At 40.9% G+C, this 23,365-nt stretch overlaps 2 protein-coding genes across 11 annotated transcripts in view; one reads left to right on the top strand and one right to left on the bottom strand.

Annotated features, from left to right (window-relative positions):
• The window catches only part of ptprk (protein tyrosine phosphatase receptor type K), a 133,235-nt gene extending 129,561 nt beyond the window's left edge, over positions 1-3,674 (top strand). For all 9 annotated transcript variants that reach the window (XM_034075542.1, XM_034075541.1, XM_034075538.1 and 6 more), the window contains one exon: positions 814-3,674. In XM_034075542.1, coding sequence (XP_033931433.1) covers positions 814-867 — 54 coding nt within the window. In that variant the 3' untranslated portion in view covers positions 868-3,674. The remainder of the gene's footprint in view (positions 1-813) is intronic.
• A 2,974-nt stretch (positions 3,675-6,648) lies between these two features.
• Positions 6,649-23,365, bottom strand: part of LOC117439990 (disks large-associated protein 2-like) — a 119,880-nt gene continuing 103,163 nt past the window's right edge. For both annotated transcript variants that reach the window (XM_034076163.2, XM_034076164.2), the window contains exons 8-13: positions 20,194-20,561; positions 19,361-19,446; positions 18,877-19,283; positions 18,559-18,650; positions 16,994-17,146; positions 6,649-15,028 (exon numbers count right to left, since the gene is read on the bottom strand). In XM_034076163.2, coding sequence (XP_033932054.1) covers positions 14,810-15,028; positions 16,994-17,146; positions 18,559-18,650; positions 18,877-19,283; positions 19,361-19,446; positions 20,194-20,561 — 1,325 coding nt within the window. In that variant the 3' untranslated portion in view covers positions 6,649-14,809. The remainder of the gene's footprint in view (positions 15,029-16,993; positions 17,147-18,558; positions 18,651-18,876; positions 19,284-19,360; positions 19,447-20,193; positions 20,562-23,365) is intronic.

Here is a 23,365-nt window from a genome sequence, read left to right as displayed (position 1 = left end):
CTTATAAAATGATATAATAACTGCGCTCTAGTTTTTTGTATCGGAACCAGGCTTCATGATATCACAGCTATATCAACTCTACAAAACTGATTTTAACAACTTTAGCCAAGTCTGAAGGTCTCTAAAAAAAAAAGTGTATCATTTGGTGTCGGGTCTGGGGAGACCCAGCAGAATTGTTTTGGGTGACTCGAGGTCAAATTTGGCCCAATCAAGATTCATCTTTGACTTTAGACACCCCTCCCCCGACCCCCCCCCTTCATCCACTGTAACAATAATTTAAAACTTGTTTTGGGGAGATTGTACTCCAATATAGTCAGATAACGTAATGACCCACTGTCTTCACTGTAGGAGATATAATGAGTGAATTGAATCACATAAAACAACATGTGGTGTAAGGTTTTTTGGGGCCATACAATAACATTACAACAGGATTGTACGGTTATGAATGCATAATAAGTTAGTTATGATGTATTTAAAACAATATTGGATGGTAGTTCGGCTAATTCGAGTACTTTTACATGTTTTTAATATGTTCATTAATGTACACTGTCCCTTGTTTTAAATAAATCAATTCAAATTATTATTTTTGATTGTTTTGGACTGAGATAAATCATGGGTCAAAATGTACCCGTGAACACCATGGTAACAGCTTTCGAACACAACACACGGGTTAACTATTCCAGATCATTTCACCAAGTTAGGAACCATCATTTGCAAAAAAAAGTCTAAGCCTGCCAATGAGTAAACTTTGTCAGAGATTGGCGCTTTATATGAACATGTGATATTAAGTCCAGTTTCTGTGTCTGCCTACAGGAGCAGTACCGCTTCTGCTACGACCTGTCACTGGAGTTCATCGAGTCCTCCTAAACAGAGGAGCCAAGAGGAGGAGGTGAAGAAGAGCATCTCTTCGCTTCCCGTGTGTTTGATCCTTTGCATTTGCTTGGTCCCGACCCCCCCCCCCCTCTGTGGGGGCCGTTCTGTAGCACCGTCCCTACAGATGGAACAAGCGAGACCCATTCCTCTTGTGATGTATCCAACAAAGGGAAGACTTTTACCAGAAGGAGCTGCTGGGAGTGCAACAGGGCGGGGGGGATGTTACTCCTTTTACTCCTTCATGCTTATTGTACAGCTTTTTGAGTGCCAGCGGGCCCCTGTATGTTTCGGGCCCCATTTAAATGTTTAGCCTCTCACCACAGCCCCACTCTCATGGACTTGATGCCTCGTGCTGTTCCGCTGCAGAGCTCCATGTGCACTGCAGATGTCTCCCTCGCCTCCTGTAAGCTGCTACCACAGCTTTTAAAAAACAGCACGTTTTCAGCGGCCCCTCATTCCTGCTCTCATGCTAATGTCATGCTAATGTACATGCTAATGTCATGCTAATGTATCATTCTAATGTCTCATCATGGTGATGTTTAATCTGCAGCCGGTACTCTTTTATAAGAAAATGTAAAGGTACAGCCTGTCCACACTCTTCTGTTTTCTACTCCAAAAATCAGCAGCATCTTCATTTTGTTTTACTGAGACAGAACATTATTACGTATTAAAGTACTTAAAAAAGCCACTTAAAACCCATTTCCATTGCTTACCAACAGTAGATTGTCAGAAACCATAGACATAGAAAAGACCCTAAAGTCAATGGAAGTGTGCTAATTAAATGAAGTGGCATCTTAGGAACAAGACTGACAATGAAACTGAATCGGAGAAGTTTACCTGCGGAGTATTAGGCTTTTCATTTTTTTTACAATATCATGAAGTGGCATCTTGAAAATGTTACATGTAGGATTTTTGCTAAAGTGTATACGTTAAAAAAAAGTGTGACATGTATCATTGTTTATGTTTTCTGAGTTGTTGCATCATTGTTGATCTACTGGATAGTAGATTTGAAGTCTTTTTTGTACCCTAAATTGTACGATTTTTTTTCAACCATATAACATTAGCGTACTCATGTTTGTTTCAGGGCTGGGCCCAATGCACTTTCAATTCAGCAAAGTCACAAATGGGACATTTCATTTAAAAAACGAAACGAGAAAAGCGGCTTAAACACAGAATAAACGCTCTTTCGTGAAGCGTTGAATTACAGTGTCCATTTCTGGTTTGAATGGAATTGGAAGTGAACTGACCCCAGGCTTCGTTTGTTTCGTGCACTGGCGGCCAACACTTTTTATTATTCTTTTGTAGCTGATTCATAAAGCCAAAGACTTTGTGTAAATATGTCTATATGGATAAAGCACACTGTTTGTATTTATTGTTTACTTGCATTGCTTGTAACAATCATTCTTCATCTTATGTTTACTCTACCACCAGCGCTTCTTAAACTGTGGCTCGGGACGCAAAATGAGTGGGTTTCCTTCGGAGGGTTAAAGTACGAGTAGGATTTAAATGAGCCCATAATGGGTCCTGGTTCCTGGGGTAAAAAACACTACATCTGCTCAATTTGAGTCCATGAAGAAAAGTTTAAGAAGCCCTGATCAAAGCTGTATATTAAAGCAATAGACGTAGTTTTCAGTATTTAGGTGGAATTCAGTAGTATTGTCTTGTTTTCACTAAATGAAACTCTGTGATGTTACCGTGGTTTATTTGTGTAAAAGCCCATTGCTCTGTTTGTGGTCAGTAGAACATCAGTGCATTCATATGCACAGAGTATTTTGGATAATAGCTCGTATCCGTCTTAGCGGGGATGAGCTGTTTGTCTTCACCCTCATATCCTGCTCACCATTATCCCTGAATGCACACGGCTCAGTGATGCAAACGGGCTCGGTGAGGGAAACATGCGGGACTGTGGAACAAAAACATTTATTGTGCCTAATCATTTGAATTTCCTTGTTGAAATTAGCATTTTAACAACATCTTAGATTGCAACCAGGCTCTGTTGAATGCATTCTCATGGACGATCAATGTTTTGAAAACCTTTTGGATCACGATTCAGTGTTTTATTCATCAGAATGCTTCATGAATTATTGAGTCTTTACTGAGTACCAGATGTGTTTCTGTTGTGCCCAAACTGAAAAAAATAACTTTATTGTACATAAAACGTCAGAGGTGCCACTTGGTTGGAGCAAGAGTAGCCCAGGCCTACTGTTGCGGGTGTTATTGTAAATAGGCTATCATGAGGACTCTAACAGGCTCTATTGTCGGATGAACAGTAGAGGTGATGGATCAGAGCATTGGTTCTGTTGTAGATACAAAGTCAGAGATTGTACACCTGTAGGACTCTACTTCAAATTTTGACAGATATTATTTAGAAAGCATTATAGCGTCCACTGAATACAGAACTGGAACATCAACTTTTTGAGGGTTTTTTTCCCTGCAGATTTCTGTTCTGACCCAAAGAGGAGAGAGAGGCCAACACACAACGTAAATACAGTGAGATTACAAAACGGATGGCCCTCTCTACAGCATGCAGAGACAGAACAAATAAATACAAGTATGTCAATAGAAATAAAAAAATGTAAATCAACCTTCTTGACTACACACTTAAGGGAAAGACTTCGGAGCAAATCCTGTTAAGATGCCTGTAATTCTTCCTTGATAAATCTGAAGTAACGGCCCTGAAGAGTGAAGCAGGTGTCCCAATGAGAGGCCATTCTGAGTAATTGATATTCACCATTCATAGTTATTCTTGTCTGTAATGTTTGGCTTCTTTGCTGTAATAAAGACCACTTCTTTAATTAAAATGTGTGCCGAGTGTTCTGTTGTAAGCTTACAATTATAATGTTGTTTTCTATATTGTGCTGACTGTGCCATGTTTACGTGCTTTAATGTTCAAAAAGTGCTTTATTTGTCTGCCTGTGCTGTAGCGCCTCTTTTCACCCTCTGCTCTGATTGGTTAGCTAGCTGACTCTGTTGTGATTGGTCAATGGCTTAGAGACGTCCCGCCCCTTGGCCTATCATGTACAATGTATTGGAGCGCTAGCCAATAGAAGCGAGTGTTACAAACTGATGTCGTTATGTAGTTTCGAGGCATTGGTTTTAGATGGGCTCACTCGACCTCCATTTGAACCCCTGGAAGGAGCTGACATGAAACACCTGTCACTGAAGACAGTGCTGTTACTGGCTCTGGCATCTGCCAAGCGAGTCAGTGACATGCATGCGCTCTCTGTACATCCTTCGTGCACTCAGTTTGCCCCGGGGCAAACGAGAGTGTTGCTGAAGCCCAACCCTGCGTTTATACCTGGTTGGCTCATGTACCCCCATTGACATTGTGACATTTCCTCCGCCGCTGTGTTCCTCTGAGGAACAGCGGCCGAATTTGCTGTGTCCAGTTCGTGCTTTACGCACCTATATGGACAGGTCAAAAGAGTTTTGTTGTAATGACCAACTCTTTATATCCTGGGCTAACCCTCAGAAGGGCAAGCCCGTTACCAGGCAACGGCTCTCCCACTGGATTGTGGAAGCGATTGCTCTCTGGCCTATACGAGTCAGGGTTTGCAAGCACCAACGTGCCTGAGTGCTCATTCTACTCGTGGACTGGCTACATCCTGGGCTTTGTTCAAGAGTGTTTCCATCCAAGACATTTGTGCAGCAGCGAGCTGGTCCTCGTCGCTCACTTTTGTCCGCTTTTACAGGCTATATGTCTCTGCTCCAAGTGTGGCCCGCGCAGTGCTGGGTCCCGTGTTGAGACAGAGTTCTGCCTGTTAAGTTCTGGTTGTTTTGGTGATTTTCAAGATAAGCATGTCTAGCAATACGGGAGTTTCAATATCCCATAGTGAGACATCAAACGGAGTGTTATGAATGAGAACTATAGGTTACTTACGTAACCCCAGTGCTCAGAGTAACATGAAGTGAGATGTCTCACCAGACGGCCCTTCTTGCTAAGGCGAAGCGAGAAGAGGTGCTTATTTTGAATGACGCTGCGTCGTAGCGCAAGCTACTTAAAGGGTGGGTGAATTCCCTGACGTTGACCTCAAGATCACCAGCCAATCAGGATTGGCGTAATGAGATTGATGCTTCTGTTTGCATACGCGTTGAGGCGCATCCCATAGTGAGACATCTCACTTCATGTTACTCTGAGGCCTGGGGTTACATAAGTAACCTATAGTTTCTAGGAGTCTTTTTTTAAAAAGTCTAATTAAGATAGCTTAAGCTACATCTCTTTGTGACATTAATTTCCTCTGGTCTGCTTCTTGTTATGCTAATATTAGTTAGCATTAGTAACGGCTAACGTTTCACTTAAGCAACACCAATTTCCTGAAATGTAAACAAAACTTACAGCATGTACATCGTTAATGTCATGAGCAACACCTGTGCTTTTCCTGGGGCACACGGCAATATATTTGCTATGATTAAGGAACATTTTGGGCAGGACTTCTTAATCACCACAGCTAGAAACACCTGGTCCCAATGGCACTCAAGCAAATTGTATTTGTATTTGAGTGCACAGCCTGTCTACTGGAACAAAACTCACCACCTCCTTAAAATCAACTCAATTACCTTTTGGACATTTCAGAAATACGATTTTAATCCACACAAACTCCACTTTGACATTAATATTTTTAATTAATCAGTCAAACTACTTAGGCTACCCTTAGTATACTGTAAAATGCTAGTGCTTTTGACATGCCTGTATTTCAACACAGTCTCACGGCATTTCGTGTTATAGTCACGAAATTAATCTATTGATTCGTGTTCACCAACACCATTTTCGCATTTTTTTCGTGTCACACAGAACGATTTTAAAAGCAATGTAAATAATAACAAATTTGAAGGAAAAAGAGATTTAAAAAAATACAGCTTTCAGTATTCTGGATTTTAGAAGCAATGTATTTCTATTTGTAGTATGTTTCGTGCATGCACCAAATAACAACAAATTAGAAGGAAACTTTATTTTTTTAAATACAGATTTCACTATTCTGAGGCTCTGGAGTCCCATTTATTTTCCTCGCGGACGGCAAAAAAACTCCGACATTATACAATTTAAAATAAAAGGGTTAGGCTTAGGGTAAGATAATGAGGAAGACATTTTTTTTATGAACCACACAGCTTCCGGTCTTCCAAGACCTGACCGGACAAAAAGACGTGGTACGAAAGGCACGAAATATACTACCAATAGAAATACATTGCTTTTCAAATCGTTCTGTGTGACACGAAACAAATGCAAAAATCGTGTTGGTGAACACGAATCAATAGATTAAATTAATTCCGTGACTATAACACAAAATGCCATGAGACTGGGTTGTGTATTTTATTGTACTACTTATTTATCCTACTTCACATATCAAATAGTTGTTCCTAATTTGAAAATGTCTACTGTCTTTGGCTGACTAAAATGTGCCTCTGAATGTCTGCTGTGTCACAGATCCTTCATTTGCAGCAGTTCATGTTTCTACTTCATTACAGCTCTTTCATTTATCAATTAGTCACTTAATTAATCGCAGTTGTAACCGGGGGGCCACTATTGTTATGAGACACTTCACTTTGATTGCACATCATCAAGTGCTTTTCTGTTGTTATATAGAGAGTTAGGATAAATGACACTTTATTGGGGTTTTGTTTATTCCCCATAAATCACTTTGCTTTGAGTTCAAATCCCACATGGCTTGTTGACAGCTGCAAGCCTCTCCACACCCCCGTACTTACAGGAAAAAATGAAGGCACTCAATCACAACCATGCCGTTTTCTTCAAAAAGTTTAATTGCATAATTATTTACAACAGATGTTTGATAGCAGTACTTAGAAGAGGCAAAATATACCGAGCCACATTGATAAAGCAGGAAAATGATAAAATGATATAAATAGTTGAAACCATTTTGAAACCTTGCATTTAGAAAAGAAAAAAAAAAGTTTACAATTATAGGTAAACAAATCTAGAAATGAAATATTCAGCTTGAATCAATGTTACAAACACAAACTGATCTGTAGAGTGCTGTAATACTGAACAGCAATGAAACACTAAATAATACATTCATTTTCACTATCCTGCATGCTATCTGTAGATCTTTAGAAAATAATGTTGACAAAGGAACGGTAAACAACAAAAACATGGTCAAGAGCGGAAAATAGTTCCATGTAAATTAGGCATATATTATATATTTATATATGTATATTTCTGTACAAATACTGAATATTTGGCATTATATTTATCCTCATTATTGATATATCTAACAATTCAAAATAGTTTTAAGCTTACCACAAACTTTTTTTTAAAATGTTCTCATGTCACATTGCAAAACCCATAATAGGCCTTCTTGTTATTTCTACCCACAGCCACGACACAATACATTTCTCCACCAAAGGCAAACTAAGTTGTGACTTCTCTCTCTCCTCATAAACCTTTGAAACATAAAGAACGGCACAGATGTCGACTAATTTCTCCTCCCATTCATACAGTAGAACACAGTTCCTAAAAATAAGCAGATGTTGGTAACTCAGTATATGTGGACTGAGGTCGCAAGTAAAAAAGAAAATACAAATGAATAGTACAATCACTTACAGAAACCATGTATGAGAAAATATTACAACGCCATTAAAAAATTCTCAGTTAATTGTCATAAGAAAATATTCGTCTTTCAAAGGAATAATTTGACATTTTGGGAAGTAATAAATAAATCTCTTGTTCGAACGTTTTACTGACTTTAGCTGGTAACCTCACCTAATTGATATTGTGTTGTTCTTTATTCCATAACCATATGTGTAAATCTATCACTTTTTATTCAACTTATTACTTGTAGTCTTGTGCATATTTCTTAGTTGCTTACTTGAAAGTTACATCCAGGGGATGGTTAGCTTAGCTTAGCTTAGCTTAGTTTAGTTTAGGTTAGCTTAGTTTAGCTTAGTTTACCGAAAAGACTGAAAATAGGGGAAACAGTTTGGTAACAAAATGTGCCTACCAGCATCCCTTAAACTCCCTAATTAACATGTTAAATCGTGTTTGATAGTCCCATACAAAAGTCTGTATGTAACAACAAGAAGTTCGTTTTTTATTACTTTATTTTTTATTACTTTATTTCAAAAGAGAATTGCTTCTCAACTTATTCTTCTGATTATGGACTATTGTGATGTCTACCAAAATGCACATAAATCAGATCTTGCTCCACTCAACATAGCCTACAACAGACTATGCAGATGTGATCTTGGTTGTCCTTTTCGTACACATCACTGCACAATGTATAACCAACTTGAATGGCCTTCTTTAAATGTAAGAAGACACACGCATTGGCTCCAGCTGATATTTAAATGCATTTATCTTAACTATCCCCCTTATTTAAAGCAGTATTTCCTCAAGTTAGACATTCTGTTCAGATGTATTTCTCTGTCCCCTCTGCAAACAAATTGATTGGCAGAAGAGCGTTCATGTTCAAAGCCCCAACAGACTGGAATACTTTACCTGCTGCTATTATATCTCTTGCATCATTGGGTTTAAACATGTATTATCATCTCACTTTCAACTGCTCTGTACTTGTTATTGATGAAACTGATTTTGATGAAACTGATTTGCTCGAATGTCTCTCAAATTGGAATGATTGTATGCATTGCTTGAATTTTACTTAACGTTTTTACTTATGTGGTTTGTCTTGTGTGTCATGTTTTGCATTTTGTCTTTTTGTTTATCTATGTCTGTAAGTTGTTGCTGTTGTCGGGACCCCCTTGAAAACGAGATGGTGCATCTCAAGGGGTTCATCTCAATGAATAAAAATGTCTATATATTATGTGGGAAAACCACGGAATAAATATATTACTCCTTAGTATTGTACGAAATAAACAAACATGATCAAATGATAAAATGAGTGAGCTTTAGAGGTGCTATTTTGTTACTTCTGGACGTATCCCAGCCATCGCCCCGTTTCCAGTCTTCATGCCGAGCTTTGCTAATCAGCTGCTGCTTGTAACTTCATTTTTAAAAACGATCGACTTCTCTGATTCTCGCCAAGACAACAAATAGGCATATTTCCCAAAATGTCAAACCGTTTCTTTTAGCAGCGATAACCACCAGCAGTACCTAACAGCCCTCAGGTTTAGCTTTACAAAGAGTCAAACTAAATATGTAAATTAGGCTTATTGCTTGAGGAGTAGAAACACTCTCATACAGCCCAGTATTAACGCAAGCGTGACATCAAATAATATTCCATAATTACTCTCTTGACTGCTGTTTGGATTGAGACAACAGACAAAACACTGATCTAAGATCATCACAAGTTACATGATGTATGAGAAGAGAGAGCAATCATTCAAAAAGACATCTTTGCAGTGCAACCGTATCAGAAACAAGGAGACAAGCTTCCAGGGGAAATTGAGTGGAGTCTGTATCAAGAAGCAAACAAGGAAAAGGGGTCTATCTTGAGGATATAATGTGTGTGTGTGTGTGTGTGTGTGTGTGTGTGTGTGTGTGTGTGTGTGTGTGTGTGTGTGTGTGTGTGTGTGTGTGTGTGTGTGTGTGTGTGTGTGTGTGTGTGTGTGTGTGTGTGTGATGCTTTTGTGTGTGCTGATTGTCATAATAAACAAAAAGAAAGCAAATCACCGGGAGAGAAGTTAGTTGATTCAGCACCTATACAGACTTCTCTGAGGTTTATCATCAGGACAACTATTAAGATGTTAAATATGATGCTGCGTACCGTGCTGTACAAAGCATACACAGATGTGAACAAGGAACAATGACCTTGCAGTGAAACTACTGTTAGCTGACTCTTTCTTTAAACTAGATGCTTCATTCTCTTTGAATAAGCATACACATGAATAGGTGCCCATGGTAAGATTGAGCCCTGGATGACAAGGACCCTTTTTGCTCCTGTAGTGTAAAGCATGATGGACAGCGTGCTTTCAGTGCTCTGTAAATAAAAGGTGATCTGCATGAGCTCTGCCGCCCCACAGAAGTACCGCTGCATAGTACAAAGGCATGACGACGTGTTCCTGTGGAGATTACAACTACTCCTACTATACCATGTTCGCTAACACACTTAATAACCGTGAGGTAAATAGCTGTAGGTGAGCCCGCCTGTCTTCGTAGGAAAACACTATTGCACTTTTTGGCTGGTCAAGTTTGTCAGTCCTTAGTTTCTGTAGATGCCAAAAAAGGCCAAACATCGAGAGATTACAATATCACAGCTCGGTGGGAAATGAGGACATTTCAAGGAGATGAATTGCTAAGCTCGATGTGACGTGCACTCTGAGATGTTAAAATCACCATTTCTGCTCCAGACTTTCTACAATTCACTTGTTTTGAATGAAGCAGAACATGTGACTGAAAAGTTAGCAAATCCTCCTTTGATTTCCTCTACACCGCGTTGTGCTGTCGTTTATTACAGTAGTTTGGATTAGTCAAATATCAATGTAAATCAGTTTTCCTGCAGCCCGACCCAGCACAGTTTCCAGCCCTTTGTAATGGTGTCACGAACAAACCTGCACTCTGAGAGGCGTTTGAAACCCTTTCACATTCCTCAACCCCAACACACTCCCTCACAGAGGCCTATGAGGATCAAACTGTAAGGCACCTGAGGATTTGTCATGTACATAATTGCCAAACTCCTAAGCCCCTCATAGCACGGTGGATACAAATATGACACAGACCTGAAAAAGCAAAATATATGAAGCGCTTCATCAGAGATGCAATGCTCATGACGAGTAATCCCAAAATATACAACTATGGTCATAGAATACCCTGCTTGAAACCGCAACATGTGTATTTCACGTCACACATCCTCTAGTTGTGTTCATCCGTCGCAGCAGCCGGTGTCCCTGTGACGGTAGAGGACATCTTTGTGTCTGTTTGTGGTGATTGGTGCAAAAACCAAAGTGACACAAGCCACCGACAGTGAGTCTGCATCCTGTCAATCATTGTCACTCTGCTGTTCCCCTTTGTATGTGCTAAACCAACATCATACCGGCAACATAAGGAACTACAAAAAGCTCTGATTGATGAGTGCCAGGTCATGAAGCACTGACGTGATGGGATCACAGTTTGCAGTCTGTGGGAAGTCGACTTGATTTGCATGACGTTCGGTCAGGTGGAAGAGCAGTCAGAGTGTTGAAGTGGCCCGTCAGCACATATCAGAGAAGCTACCGTCTGTCCCTATGGGGGCGGGACCAGTGAAATAAACGAGGTGTTTAATATTTTAAACTAAATTCTCCTTCATGAGTTATTATGCTGATATTAATAGACTTACAAGGGAAGTGGAAGATTGCGTGAGGTTTTTATTGTCCGACAAAACATGAATTAAACTGGGAATAATCTGTTAACTCGAATACTTCTGGTGACGTTCACCACAGGGAATACACTTGTTGCACTACTATATATAGTGTTTACTAAAATATGCCTTAAATCAACCGTGTGCTGCTGGATTAGATTGACTTCTATACAAAAATATGTTAGTCACTCCTTTCAGGTTTTCACATTAAGTGTCCACTTTAAAGTAATACACCTCGTTCTTTTGTTTAAGGTATGGTGAGAAGATTGTTCCCCTAAAAGCGTGACCAGTCAACCAAGCACGCAAAAAGAAGGTAAGTCTGTGGATGATATATATATTAGAAACATACAGAATGTGATCTGCTAGGGAATAATTGAGGAAAAGAAGATACCACCATTGTTATGCCCTTATTTCCATACATTTTAAAAAGACTGAATATAAAACATTTAGCAGTACACTTTGTAGAAGATGATCTGCCTGTTCTTCAGACTGAATATGATTAGAACAAGGCTTCTTAAAATGAAATGACTTAAATAATTTAGCTTCCTGACTACAGAGGGTAAATGGAATCAGCCTCTATCTTCTCTCTGAAATACAATATAATGGAGTTTTGTTTGAGGCAAAGCCCCTTCATGGAAAAATATATTTGTTTTTAAGTTAAGTACAATCCATTGAGAATAACCTGTTATAAGAATCTGTAATTATATAATATATTTGATTTTTAAGCAAAGTATAATTATATTCAATAAATAGTTATTTAGTCTATATCGGGGCTCAGTATATACACAGTAAGCTAGTAACTAGTTCACTCGGCTTTAGTGAAGGTGATTTAGAGATCAAGTCTAAATATATTTAATGGTGCATATAAATATAAACTCCACAGAAAATAAGCATTCATTTGACAGTCTACATAAATGTGTAACTATATCATGAATTCTAGTTTGCATTTCTTTTAATCAATTCCTTGAATTTTATTTGTATTGGAACTCGTATGAATCGATCCGATTCTATTTTATTGACATGCTGTAAAACTAAAAATCTGTTTTTGTTTATGTACGGACGCCTTTGCCTTCGTAATGGCGAACACATCTGTACTTCCTGTGAGAATCAGGGAGATGAGCTGAAGATTGGTGACACGGCACGTTGAAGCTTGAAGCCGAAATGAATTAGAACAACTTAAATGTATTTATTATAAGATTTTGGAGTAAACTCTCCCGTTCCAATTGAAATGGATTTTCAGCAGCTGCTCGTCTCAAAGGAAGTGATTTTTTTGCTTTTTTTTTGGGCTCTACATTCATGAGGTTAAGGCCGTCTGGTAAGGTTCGGGTTTCAGTTGTAGCGTGTGCACACGTCACAAAGCAACAACTACTGAAACTCAAAGTAAAAAGAAACCCCATCATAGTCCTGACACTCACACAAGCATCGACAGCGGACAGACTGCCCTCCACGACTCAGTGCTATTCTAATTACAATAAAATGGGAAACATTAAACACTGCAGCATAGTTCTAGTGGCCCTGTACCGACATTTGTTTTAATTAGCTGGGGTTGGCTCTGCAAATGAGGATGAATGTGCACGAGCTGCAAATTGTTGGACATTGTTGCTGTGGAATAAAATATGGACAATGCAGTCTGTTCAGCCAGCTTGAGCAGAATGCCCTTGGCTCGGGGTGGGCACGTCTTATTTTAAGGTGGAATGTCAAAGCGTGTAGTCTCTCGCATCTGGTAAATAAATAACACCAACCTCTTTGCATGTTTAGAAAGGAAGTGAAACCATAACACCTTCTCCTCCTTCACATCACTGAGGGCAAGAGCATTGCAAAGATGATCTTTTTCTAAAGTCACAATCCACCAAAAGTCATCAGAGACGACCGGCACCATGTTAATAAATCTCTGTTTAAAAAGTCCTTGAGTGTGTGTGTGTGCGTGCACATAGGACTGGGTAAAGGACAACCGTTATAGAGTAAAAAGCAGCACCATTTACCATAGTAACTGAATATTATTAAAGTGTCATTTGCACCTGTCTTTCCTCAACTCCACGAGCAGATCAGGAAAGTGTCTTTGAAAAGCCCCACTTGGAACAAAGGTGAGATGCAGTGAGATATGAGGTTTCTGTTAGCTGAGAAAGAGAAGACACACGCACCGTCAAATCACCCCACAACTGTTCCAACTATAAGAAGTACATGTATACTGTAGATCGTGATGTTGTTCATATGACAGATACTGTAAGTATAGTTCAAAGTGTCACAATATTGTAATTACGAGAGGCCTGAACGGCATCGGAAAGAAAAGAAACACAAGGTGCAGTTCATATGATCCGTAGAGTAGTATGAAATTCTGTAGTAAAGTTTCCATATCTGTCCTTGCAATTCAACTGCAACAATATCACATGAGCTTCATAAACTACATTTCCCTTGGAAATACAAACATGAATATTATAAGGTGCAAAATGCATTGTTTGATAGTCACCTTCTCCAAGCTGCGCATAAACTGTCTTTTGTTAATAATTCATATTTGTTCTGCAATGGAAATGTATCCAGCAGCTTTTAACGTGTGAAGTCCTAAGAGGGAATGGTTTTATGAATGGAAACTCGAAAATGAGGGTCTCGGATTTCTTGTTGCCCTATTTTGAAATCTCACTCAGCAACAGTGGTCAGCAGCTGCAGCCGGCTGCTTAACGATGGATGTTATTGTTGTGCAGCACCTCGGAGAGTCTGTTGAATATTTTAACACTTTTCTATTTTGACTTTTTAACCACAAACCAGCTAGAAATGTTTCCAACAAGCGGCCAGGTTTGAGCCAACTCCAAAGCAGAGGCTGTGTGGAGTTTGAACCTCATAATAAATACACTTATTTGCTCTCTTTTCAGGAGTTTGGCAATAGTCTACATTTATAAGGCTTTGTTGCTGCTGGAAACATCGCTCTCCAGACCACTGTTGCTGCTGGAAACATCGCTCTCCAGACCACTGTTGCTGCTGGAAACATCGCTCTCCAGACCACTGTTGCTGCTGGAAACATCGCTCTCCAGACCACTGTTGCTGCTGGAAACATCGCTCTCCAGACCACTGTTGCTGCTGAGAAAGTTGCACTTTGTGTCTCACTTTGAATGTGGAAGATGTAGCCTTACCCCTTTCTCACAGTGGGGCAACGGCAACTATGGAGAGGACTGGGGTTTTAACAATATTGGCAATGACAAAATTAACCAACAACTTGAATATATAACCAGGTGAAATGTATCTTTTGGGGGTATAGTAGCTCATTCTAATGGTGCAGAACCGTGTAGGTTTAAAGCTACACTAGGCAACTTCCACTGGCTCATGTTGACCAATCTGATATGGGATCAGTTTTTACTGAAAAATACTAAAGGTTCAAGGGGCAACATGTCTTCATAGTGGTTTGCCCAGTTCTCCTAGTCTTGAGATTTGTTTTAAATGTTGTATTAATACTGTTTCAAGCGAGATGGGGCGTTCTTTCCTACGGCAGTGCCACATTGTGACTCAAGCTGATACAAAATGATACATTTACAACTGAACTCTTGCCTAGTGTAGCTTCAGTAGTGACAACCAAGAGAATGGCGACGGGTGATGAGAGAGTGGACGAGCAGTGACAGATGGTGACAGCAGGCTGGATGTGACTCCACGAGCTGGTGTTGGGTGGAAGTGGACAACAGGGGCTAAAGGTGAATCTGTGGACCTCAAAGCCGTGTCTGGGCCTCTGGGATGTAGATCTCGATGCTGTCTGCCCGCTCTGTGGCTGAGTCCTGTCTGAAAGAAGCTGCTCGTTTGGCGGCCATGAGGCGTCTGCGCGCTTCCTGTCGCTGGCGGTCCTGAAGGTCAAGAGAGCGTTCCCGCAAGATGCCACCTCGGCCCTTTGATGGTTGTCGCTTTAGAAGAGGTGGCGGCCATTTCCGCTCCTTAGGGCACAGGATGACAGGATTAAACAAGGCAAACAACTGTGGCTTATTATTATAGCATGCTATCCAACGGCAAAGCTTTCACAGGGTGGAAATGCAAACCAAAGACTCAATCAGTGATCTGCAGCTCAACAATATTAATTCAAAAATATGTTGAAAAGTTTTTTTTAAAAGCACTTCTCAATCTTATCAGTCATCATAGATAAATGTGAAGTGATTTGTCTGCATAAAACACTTCCTCTACACCAGTGTTTCTCAAACTTTTTCATACCAAGGACCACTTAACCAATAAAAAAACACTCGCGGACCACCTAACTCCACAAATATCCAAAATCACATCGTTTTTCTAGAACAGATTTCAAATCGCCTGAAAATGGTACAAACAAGTGGCAACATGTGTGATGAAGGTGTTGCGCTGGGCTATATCATACCATCGGAAGTGAAACTTAAGCTCGCTCCATTGCGGAGATATTCCCGCGAGAGTGTGTAAAACTTTAATTTATTAATTTATTTAAAATGTGAAATTGTACCAATATACTCACGGACCACTAGGGGGCGCTCAGGGACCGCCAGTGGTCCGCGGACCACAGTTTGAGAAGCACTGCTCTACAACACATAATACAATTGACAACAATATTTGGTTCATTCGTGAGCACTGTTTTATATAGTTTGGTCGTTTTTTTATTTTCTCATCAGGGAAAAATAATAGCTTTGCACAAGAACACGAGGATACAAGCAATGAAACACTGGCAGAGAGGCTTTCTGTGTTAAGGAAATACTGCAGGAAATGGGAAACGTTGAATCACTGCAGATACATGAAATGCTGGATGGAGTGCACATCTTTGAATACACTGCTATAAGCTTTTATATACTTTAATTATCTTGTGTATGTTTGGGACAGACCAAGGCCACTATGAAAGCCATTTGTCCTAGAGACCATGTGAGTGACTGCAAAGACATCCTATGTTCTCTTTTCTCCTCGATGTGCATGTGTCTCTCCATGAATCCCTGGTGCGAGGGACTCAAAGAAAAGACGCAAGTGAGGGAAACATGGATGCAATTTAAGTGCTTCGGATGCAGCTCAGACACAAGAGACGACAGAAACGTTAAATTGTTATGCAGCCAGAACATTACCCTTCCAATTTGAACACTAATAAACCAAAACCCTTTGAATGTAATGCAAGCTTTTCTAACGGCATGGTGTACGACTGTGAAGGAGCAGAGCATCTGTGTCTCCGTTTGGGCTCAGCTTCATGGAGCTTGCAATGTGCCAACAGCTGCTGGAGGTAAATAACCCCCGCACAACTACAACTGTAGCACGGAGATAATTATCCGAGTGCCCTGGAGGAGCAAGTCTATCTCTAAAGCCACATTAACATCTAAATGGGCTTCTTGTGAATGCAGCTCCCTTATCTACGAGAACCACTCTCACCAATGTGCCTTAATTTCAGCTGTTCATTGTTGGTGGTTTAACTGGATGGTTGGATAATCCAAATGTTTTTCATTTTGCAAAAGGACATTCTAAACATGTTTAATGCTTTGTCTACCTCAAGGCTTAACCTGTGATTTGATTCATTGCGAAACAAGTAAGATGGCACAAAAGCCACTGCTGCGTGTGTTCAGGGATAGTACAAAGTGTACCATGGGAAACATGCGCCACTGTTCACTAAGTTATCTAACACACCGCAGACCAAAAACATGGTGTTCCGTTACAATAATATTGTCCCAAATTGATGTGGGGATAAAACAGATGATTTCAGATGATGCTACTGGCTGTTTTAGGCTGAACTGATGTTGCCTCCGAACATTGTCCCCGCAGTGTTATGATGAGAATGATTAGCCCCCCGCTGGTCACACAGCTAAAAAAAGAAGGCAATTGTTGTTTCTGTAGTTTTCTCAACAGCTGAGTGAGTTCATCTGCAGCCCATTAGGACCAATCATCACGTGTTTGACTCCCGGTTGTACCTGCTTCTCCGGGCTCTCCACCAGCTGCCAGCCGGTGCTCTTGATCAGCTGCAGCTCATCAAACTTGGCGGTGACGTCATCGATGGAGAGCTGCAGCAGGTCCCAGAACCCAGCCAGGTCCTGAGAGGTGGGTCTGGGCATGGCACTGGGGTCCTGGAGAAACAGCAGTACGAAATGTTGTGAGTTTATTTAATTTTTTTAACTGAACAAATGAAATTATTTCCTGTCTTTGTGCAGAAGTGCAATTGAAAATATAGAACCTTAAACTGTTGCTACATTTCATGAACCAGCATTATACTGTACCACCTGTATGATACGTGGAAAGCTTGAAATAAATACTTGACTAAATCTAAGTCTACATTCAAACTTACTTTAGACATTTACCATTCCCACCACTGTGTGGCAGCACAGCACCAACATGCGTGTGTAACCCGGACTGACTCCCTTAACTGCCTTTTTATGCATCTTTTTTACAACAGCAGATATGGTCCGTTGAGTTCTGAAGCAACAGCGATTTTTATTTACTCTTAAAATGTCATTTCTATGGTTTAATGCCGAGAACAAAGCGGGGAGTGAACATGTTTTTCACCAACAGCAATTTAGCAAAAAGGAGGACTGAAGAATTGTTGTAGAATTAGAAAAAAAGATGAATACTGTTATTTACAGATTCATCCGTATTATGTACAATATAAATGACAACATCCTTGCTGCATGTCTGCGGTGCGTTGGTGTTCTTGATACCTACTGTACCCAGTGGGCTGTAGACCACAACTCGCACTCATCTCACCAGGCAGCCACAGACTGACTCATTACCACAGACGGCAAACAGACTCTATGTGAGCCCAGACCAAGAAAGGGTCAAGTCAAACTTCAAAGCACGTTTGGAGCGTGTTATCGACCCGTCATGCAGTCCCCTCTATCCAGCAGAAAAACAGAGTTATTCAGACACGACTGAAAGCTCAGGGCAATCTAAGGCCTGTCACTACCGATGTTAGACTTAATTCATCATGCCACTATCTATGGGGAGAGATTGTGGCCCAAAACCAAACAAGCCAACAGAGAGCAGATTTGACCTCCCTCAACTAGGTATTTCATTCACACAGAAACGAGCTATGCTTTTGTAAGGTGTGATGAAGTGCCTGCCTGTCTCTCTCACAGACTCTCTCCACTGTATCTGCAGAAACATTCCCCCTCACGACACTACCAGTCTCTGATATATGCTCACTCTGTGGATAGTTCATATTAGAAGAGGTACGAGTTTCCAGTCGACGTGACATGAGGACTAAACAGTGATTCTGGAGTGGCATTCAAACGGCTGCCTCCGTGCCTAATGGATAGCCTCGACACAGGTGCTGGTTGCTATTGGAATTCCCCTTTCGTTTACTGTGGGGTCAACAGCAGCAGAAGGCCTGCTTCACTATTGATCCCTTTGGTCTATTTTAGGAAGGCGGACAAATGCCGCTTCAGGCTGAGCACCTTCTCACAGCTTTGAGAAAGAGGACCGTTTTCTGTGTGACACATTAAGTAGGTTGATACAGTGTTCTTGTTCACAAACACGTACTCACCAGATTCTGCTGACATAGCCAGTAAAACTGCTGAAACTTTTGAGACATTAGTAGCTGAGCACTTCCCACCGCACTCCGGATTTTTCCTAGGACTTGCAGAAATAGTAAGAGAGACAGAGAGAGAGAGAGATTCTGGTTTAATACTGACAGCGTGGCAAAGGCAAACATGTCTTTCAGTCATTCACAAGGATCTGTTCAAAACACGCCTATCACGATACATTGTCAACATGCACTTTTTTGCAAATATAATGAAAGCATTGACCTCAGACAACAGAAAAGCAGCGCCTGCTTTACCAAGAATAGAGTCGGGACACTCACTCTCCTCCGTCAGGTCATGCTCCTCCGCTTCCCTCTCCATCTCTTTGCACCATCCCTCCAGCCGCTTGGTTTCATTGTGAAGCAGCTGCATGAACCAGCTGCCGTCCCTGCGGAGGGGGGACACCCGGCCCGTCTCGGTGCTCTCCAGACTGGGTTGGACCAGCCAGGGTTCAGGCTGCGGGCTGGAGTGCCCGCTGGAGGGCCGGTAGTCCTCCCTGTAGCTGAACAGGCCCTGCGTGCGCACCGTGCGGGTAGCCCCGTACTGCGTGGGCGTGCTGGGCTCAGAGTGGCGACCGAAGCCTCCGCCGAACTGCAGGCCCTTGTCCTCCATGGAGGGGAAGCCCTCCAGCTCCATGTCAGCTTGCACTGCAGTGGTCACGCTGTTGGAGCGCTTGAACCTCCCTTGCCTGAGAAAGTAAAAGCGACAATGCAACTTCATTACGCTTAGACTATGGACATTGTGTGTCTTTACTGAGATGCATACCGTTTGTGGTCCTCCACCTGGATCCCTATCGAATGGAACTGAGGAAGGCCTTTACTTTCAGTCTCAGAGTCTGTCGCCGTTTCCACCTGGTGAATACAATCCAACCATCATTACTATTATTAACTGACATAAACAGACGCCACAAAGCACAGACGCACATGGCTACCATTTACTTTATGTATGCTAGATGTGTTTATTATTAGAGAAGATCCAAGTCTCCATCTGTAGTAAAATATGTTTTAGAGAGATCCTCCTTTTATTCTTAATCACTGCTCTCTCCGTATAAATCCATTTCACGTAATACAGACACTTGTAAAGGTCAGGAAGCCTTTAAAACCGTGTAAAGTGCTTCACACAAATTGGTACATTTGGGAATTTGTATTACCCTCTCGAAAAGACAAGATTCACCAATTTGCAAATGTGCACTGTAGTTTTTTGCCAGTTCAAGATTTCGTCGTCTCCTGGGATATTTGAATATAGATAAAGTCTTCCATAAAGAAACCTCGTCTTCTTACCATGACATTGGACAATGGTGCAAGACCTGCAATGTCATTGAAACAACTACCTAAATCATTTTAAAAAGTGGTGTGTTCTTTTCATAAAGTGTATTTGAATGATTTAAGTGATTTTACTGAGAACTCTGAGAGATAGTTCGACTGGATTTTAAAGGACAGCTCTCATGCATATTATTATCTAATGAATATTAAACTGAGGAAAGGGGAATTATCCTTTCCGCCTAGGCTAGATAGAAGAAGACAGATGAGATTGGTGTTGTTAGCAGAGAGATATCCACACATCAGTGAAATGATGGCCATCGTCAGATCTGTTGTTACCTGTATCCCGATAGATGAGCGTGGGGTTTTCAGGTACTCCTCAGCCTTGGACACCAGCACTGCTTTATCGCATGTCTGGACGGAAGTGTGGCTGCCCATAGATGCATGCCTCTTGCCTGCTGCTGACTCCATGGCCATGGTGACTGCCTTGGTGCTGTCCAGGCTGTCCACGGAGCCCATGGAGCTGTAGATGGGACGTCCGAGGCTGTCCGTGGTCCACAGGCCGCCCTGTGGATGCCTGCCCTCCTGATAGGCATCTTGGGTGGACTCTGTACTGCTCTGGGCTGTCACAGAGATAAGAGGCTTGGTGGTGGTGCGCGGGGGCACAGGAGGTGGAGTCTTCTTGTAACTGGGAGGATATGATACCGCTGCATAGCACAAGCAGGATGAGAGGACGAGGACAAGGCAAGACAAGGGTAGAGGATAAAATAAAATGTGGCAGGAAGCTGACAAAGGCCAAGTGCTGCTGTTCACCTGTATCACACAGCCTGTGATAGACGAGTGGCAGGGCATTGTGGGAGAGTAGCAGTTTAGCACTTAAAGCAGGGGAAATGTCGGTAAGGGGGAAAGCAACAGCAGCTTTGTAATATGTGTTTATTAGGGAAGTGCAGTGAAGGATTATGGGAAAGATTTGCTCTTGTAAGTGCAAATGAGAATGTGATGGTAATCCATCCAGATGGACCTCACAGCAGAGCTGGAAACGTACCATCTTCACTTGCTGGATATTTTGTCCAAAGCTATGATAAAACACTTAAAAGAACAGTTCAGTAAAAAGCTAGATTGTGTTGATGTGAGCTGCAAATGGCCGTAGTCATGTCGGACTTATTTCGAATATATCTAAAGAAGGAAGACATTTCTATGGCCACTACTGTACCTTCAACACTTAAATAAATAAATGTATTTATAAATAAACAACGAATCCAGTCTAGATTGATAACAAATCCCATTCTCAAAGTTGTTTCGAATGGTAACCTTGAATCGGATTTAATCACAAATAAACCCTTCTTTACATGTATAAGAATTATAAAGTCGTATTAAAGCCCCTGAGCGTGATTCAACCCTACAGTGATTATCTTCATTACCTTGTGATGTCATCTATTCATTTCCTCATGTATTGCTATTCAATGGTAATATTCATCAAACAATATACCTGATGCAGCACGGCTGTTGTTGCTCTGCCTGCTCTAACATGCTGCATAGTGACAGGTGCAGACTGAGCCCCACACACCCATGCATCCACATAAACCGCTTTGCATTAAAGGTCATTAAGTGCAAGGAGAAATAAAAAACACTGGGAACTCGGTTAAGCTAAATCTAGTCACAGACTTGACTTCCTTCCAACTTAAAGGAGCTGCTGTTCTGCGAGACACTGTGGGTGGTATACCAAAAATAAGAACAGCGATGTGACTCATTCAGTACGCAACTCAAAACGTCCTATTTTTACCCATTTCAATTACTTTCAAAGTGGAATAGGGCGCAGATACCTTAGAATGAGATAGGAAGTATAAACGTGACCTATAATAATAAACCTCAGCCTTTATCCAGTATCTGTTTTTCTTCTTATGTTCTTCTCATTTGCAACACATTCAATTCAATACAATATTTTAACTTTTGTCATTATCATCATTTGTAGGACAACCCTTAAGATGGTGTGTGAGTCCAAATTCATTGATTTGAAGATCTTAATTTATCTGTTATTTAGACTTAGTCCGTTTTTTAATTCCTATATTTTTTATGGTTTGAGTTTATCCCCTTTGCAGTTCAAATGAAAGTGATGAATTACAATTGTTGTTTAGATTTTAAACACTGTAGATTTGACCTACCATAACAATTTGTACGTGTTTCCAATTGAAAGCATGCCTGTACATAAGATAATATTTTGTTTAGAACTAATGAGGATGATGTGCACGACGTCAGTGACAAACAATTCAACAGCCACACAGTCCTGTGCAGAAGTAATGAATGTGACTGTACTCCCTCAGTAGGGAAATGATTAGACTCTAAATTAGCCCATCATCGGCGCTACACACTTCCCCAGCAGTTCATTCATTTACTTTATGCTTGCCTAAATGGATTGGCATTTGCAAACGCGTTAATGTGCTGGGCAAAACTACACAATTATTTGCTAAGGGTAACATTGTTTAGAGAAGACGTTTAATTAGCTGACTCCTACTGGGCTGTCATCTCACCCCACAATGAGATTCTGAGAAAATTGCCCAGCTCAATCTAAAAAAAGAAAATCAAAAAGCCTTGCAATAGCATTGACTGGGCACCAGATGTCCTCCTATAGACTGTCATACAAAAGATGTCTACCAAGTCATTAAAGTGAAATCTACCCCTTGTATAGCTACACTCATGCTTGAACATTAATGAAGCAGTAATAATAGTAACTAATTTGTACCTAAAAGTAAATCTATCTGCTAATCTCGTGTTTTCCCCAAAGAGTAAAAACATTAGTAGTTTACATTAACACTAGTAGAATAACAGCTAACCCGGGGCAGGCTACGTACTGTACTGAAGGCGGTGTAGCTCATTCAAAGTCAGGAAGGAAACAAGCCACGCCTTAAAATATGGAAATAAAAAGTATCTGCTGCTTAAAATGTTCGAGATCTTTTGTCCTGACTTTGAAGAAATCACAAAGTGTTTCAGAAGGAAATCCTTAAATAATGCAACCATGCAGTCACAACTCCTGTCTTGTATGCTATCTACATGATAGACCCCTAAGGTAAAGGCATGTTCAGCATTAAGTTGGGGCACCTAAAGACAAAAGAAAAACAACAACTGAAGAACAAATGCATGTGTGGGGCGACAGTACAGCAGGGTTTCTTTTAAAACACTACAGATTTAGTTAAATGTTTGTGTCATTTCCTTTGTGTAGTCAGTTGTGCCCTGCTGTGTTTGAATGTGATTGTTTGGTTTAGCACTGCTGCACCGGGCAGTTCAGTAAACAGGCCCACACACTGGAGGTTCAGCCAAGACTAAATGGACCTGAATGTCATGTTATGAAATAGTGTTGCTGCTCTGCTTAAAAGCTTTTGTAGTATTGCAAGTAAACAGTGGGGGCCGTTGTATTTTATGCCTTCATAACATGCATTTAGAAACATGATTGGCCCCCTTCAGCTTAGACGAAGAACATGCTTCTGCATCGAAACACATATTGACCAACAATTAA

The sequence above is a fragment of the Pseudochaenichthys georgianus genome, chromosome 24 (assembly GCF_902827115.2).
Source record: "Pseudochaenichthys georgianus chromosome 24, fPseGeo1.2, whole genome shotgun sequence".
NCBI classification, from domain to species: domain Eukaryota; kingdom Metazoa; phylum Chordata; class Actinopteri; order Perciformes; family Channichthyidae; genus Pseudochaenichthys; species Pseudochaenichthys georgianus.
This window is presented reverse-complemented; position numbering and strand designations above follow the sequence as displayed.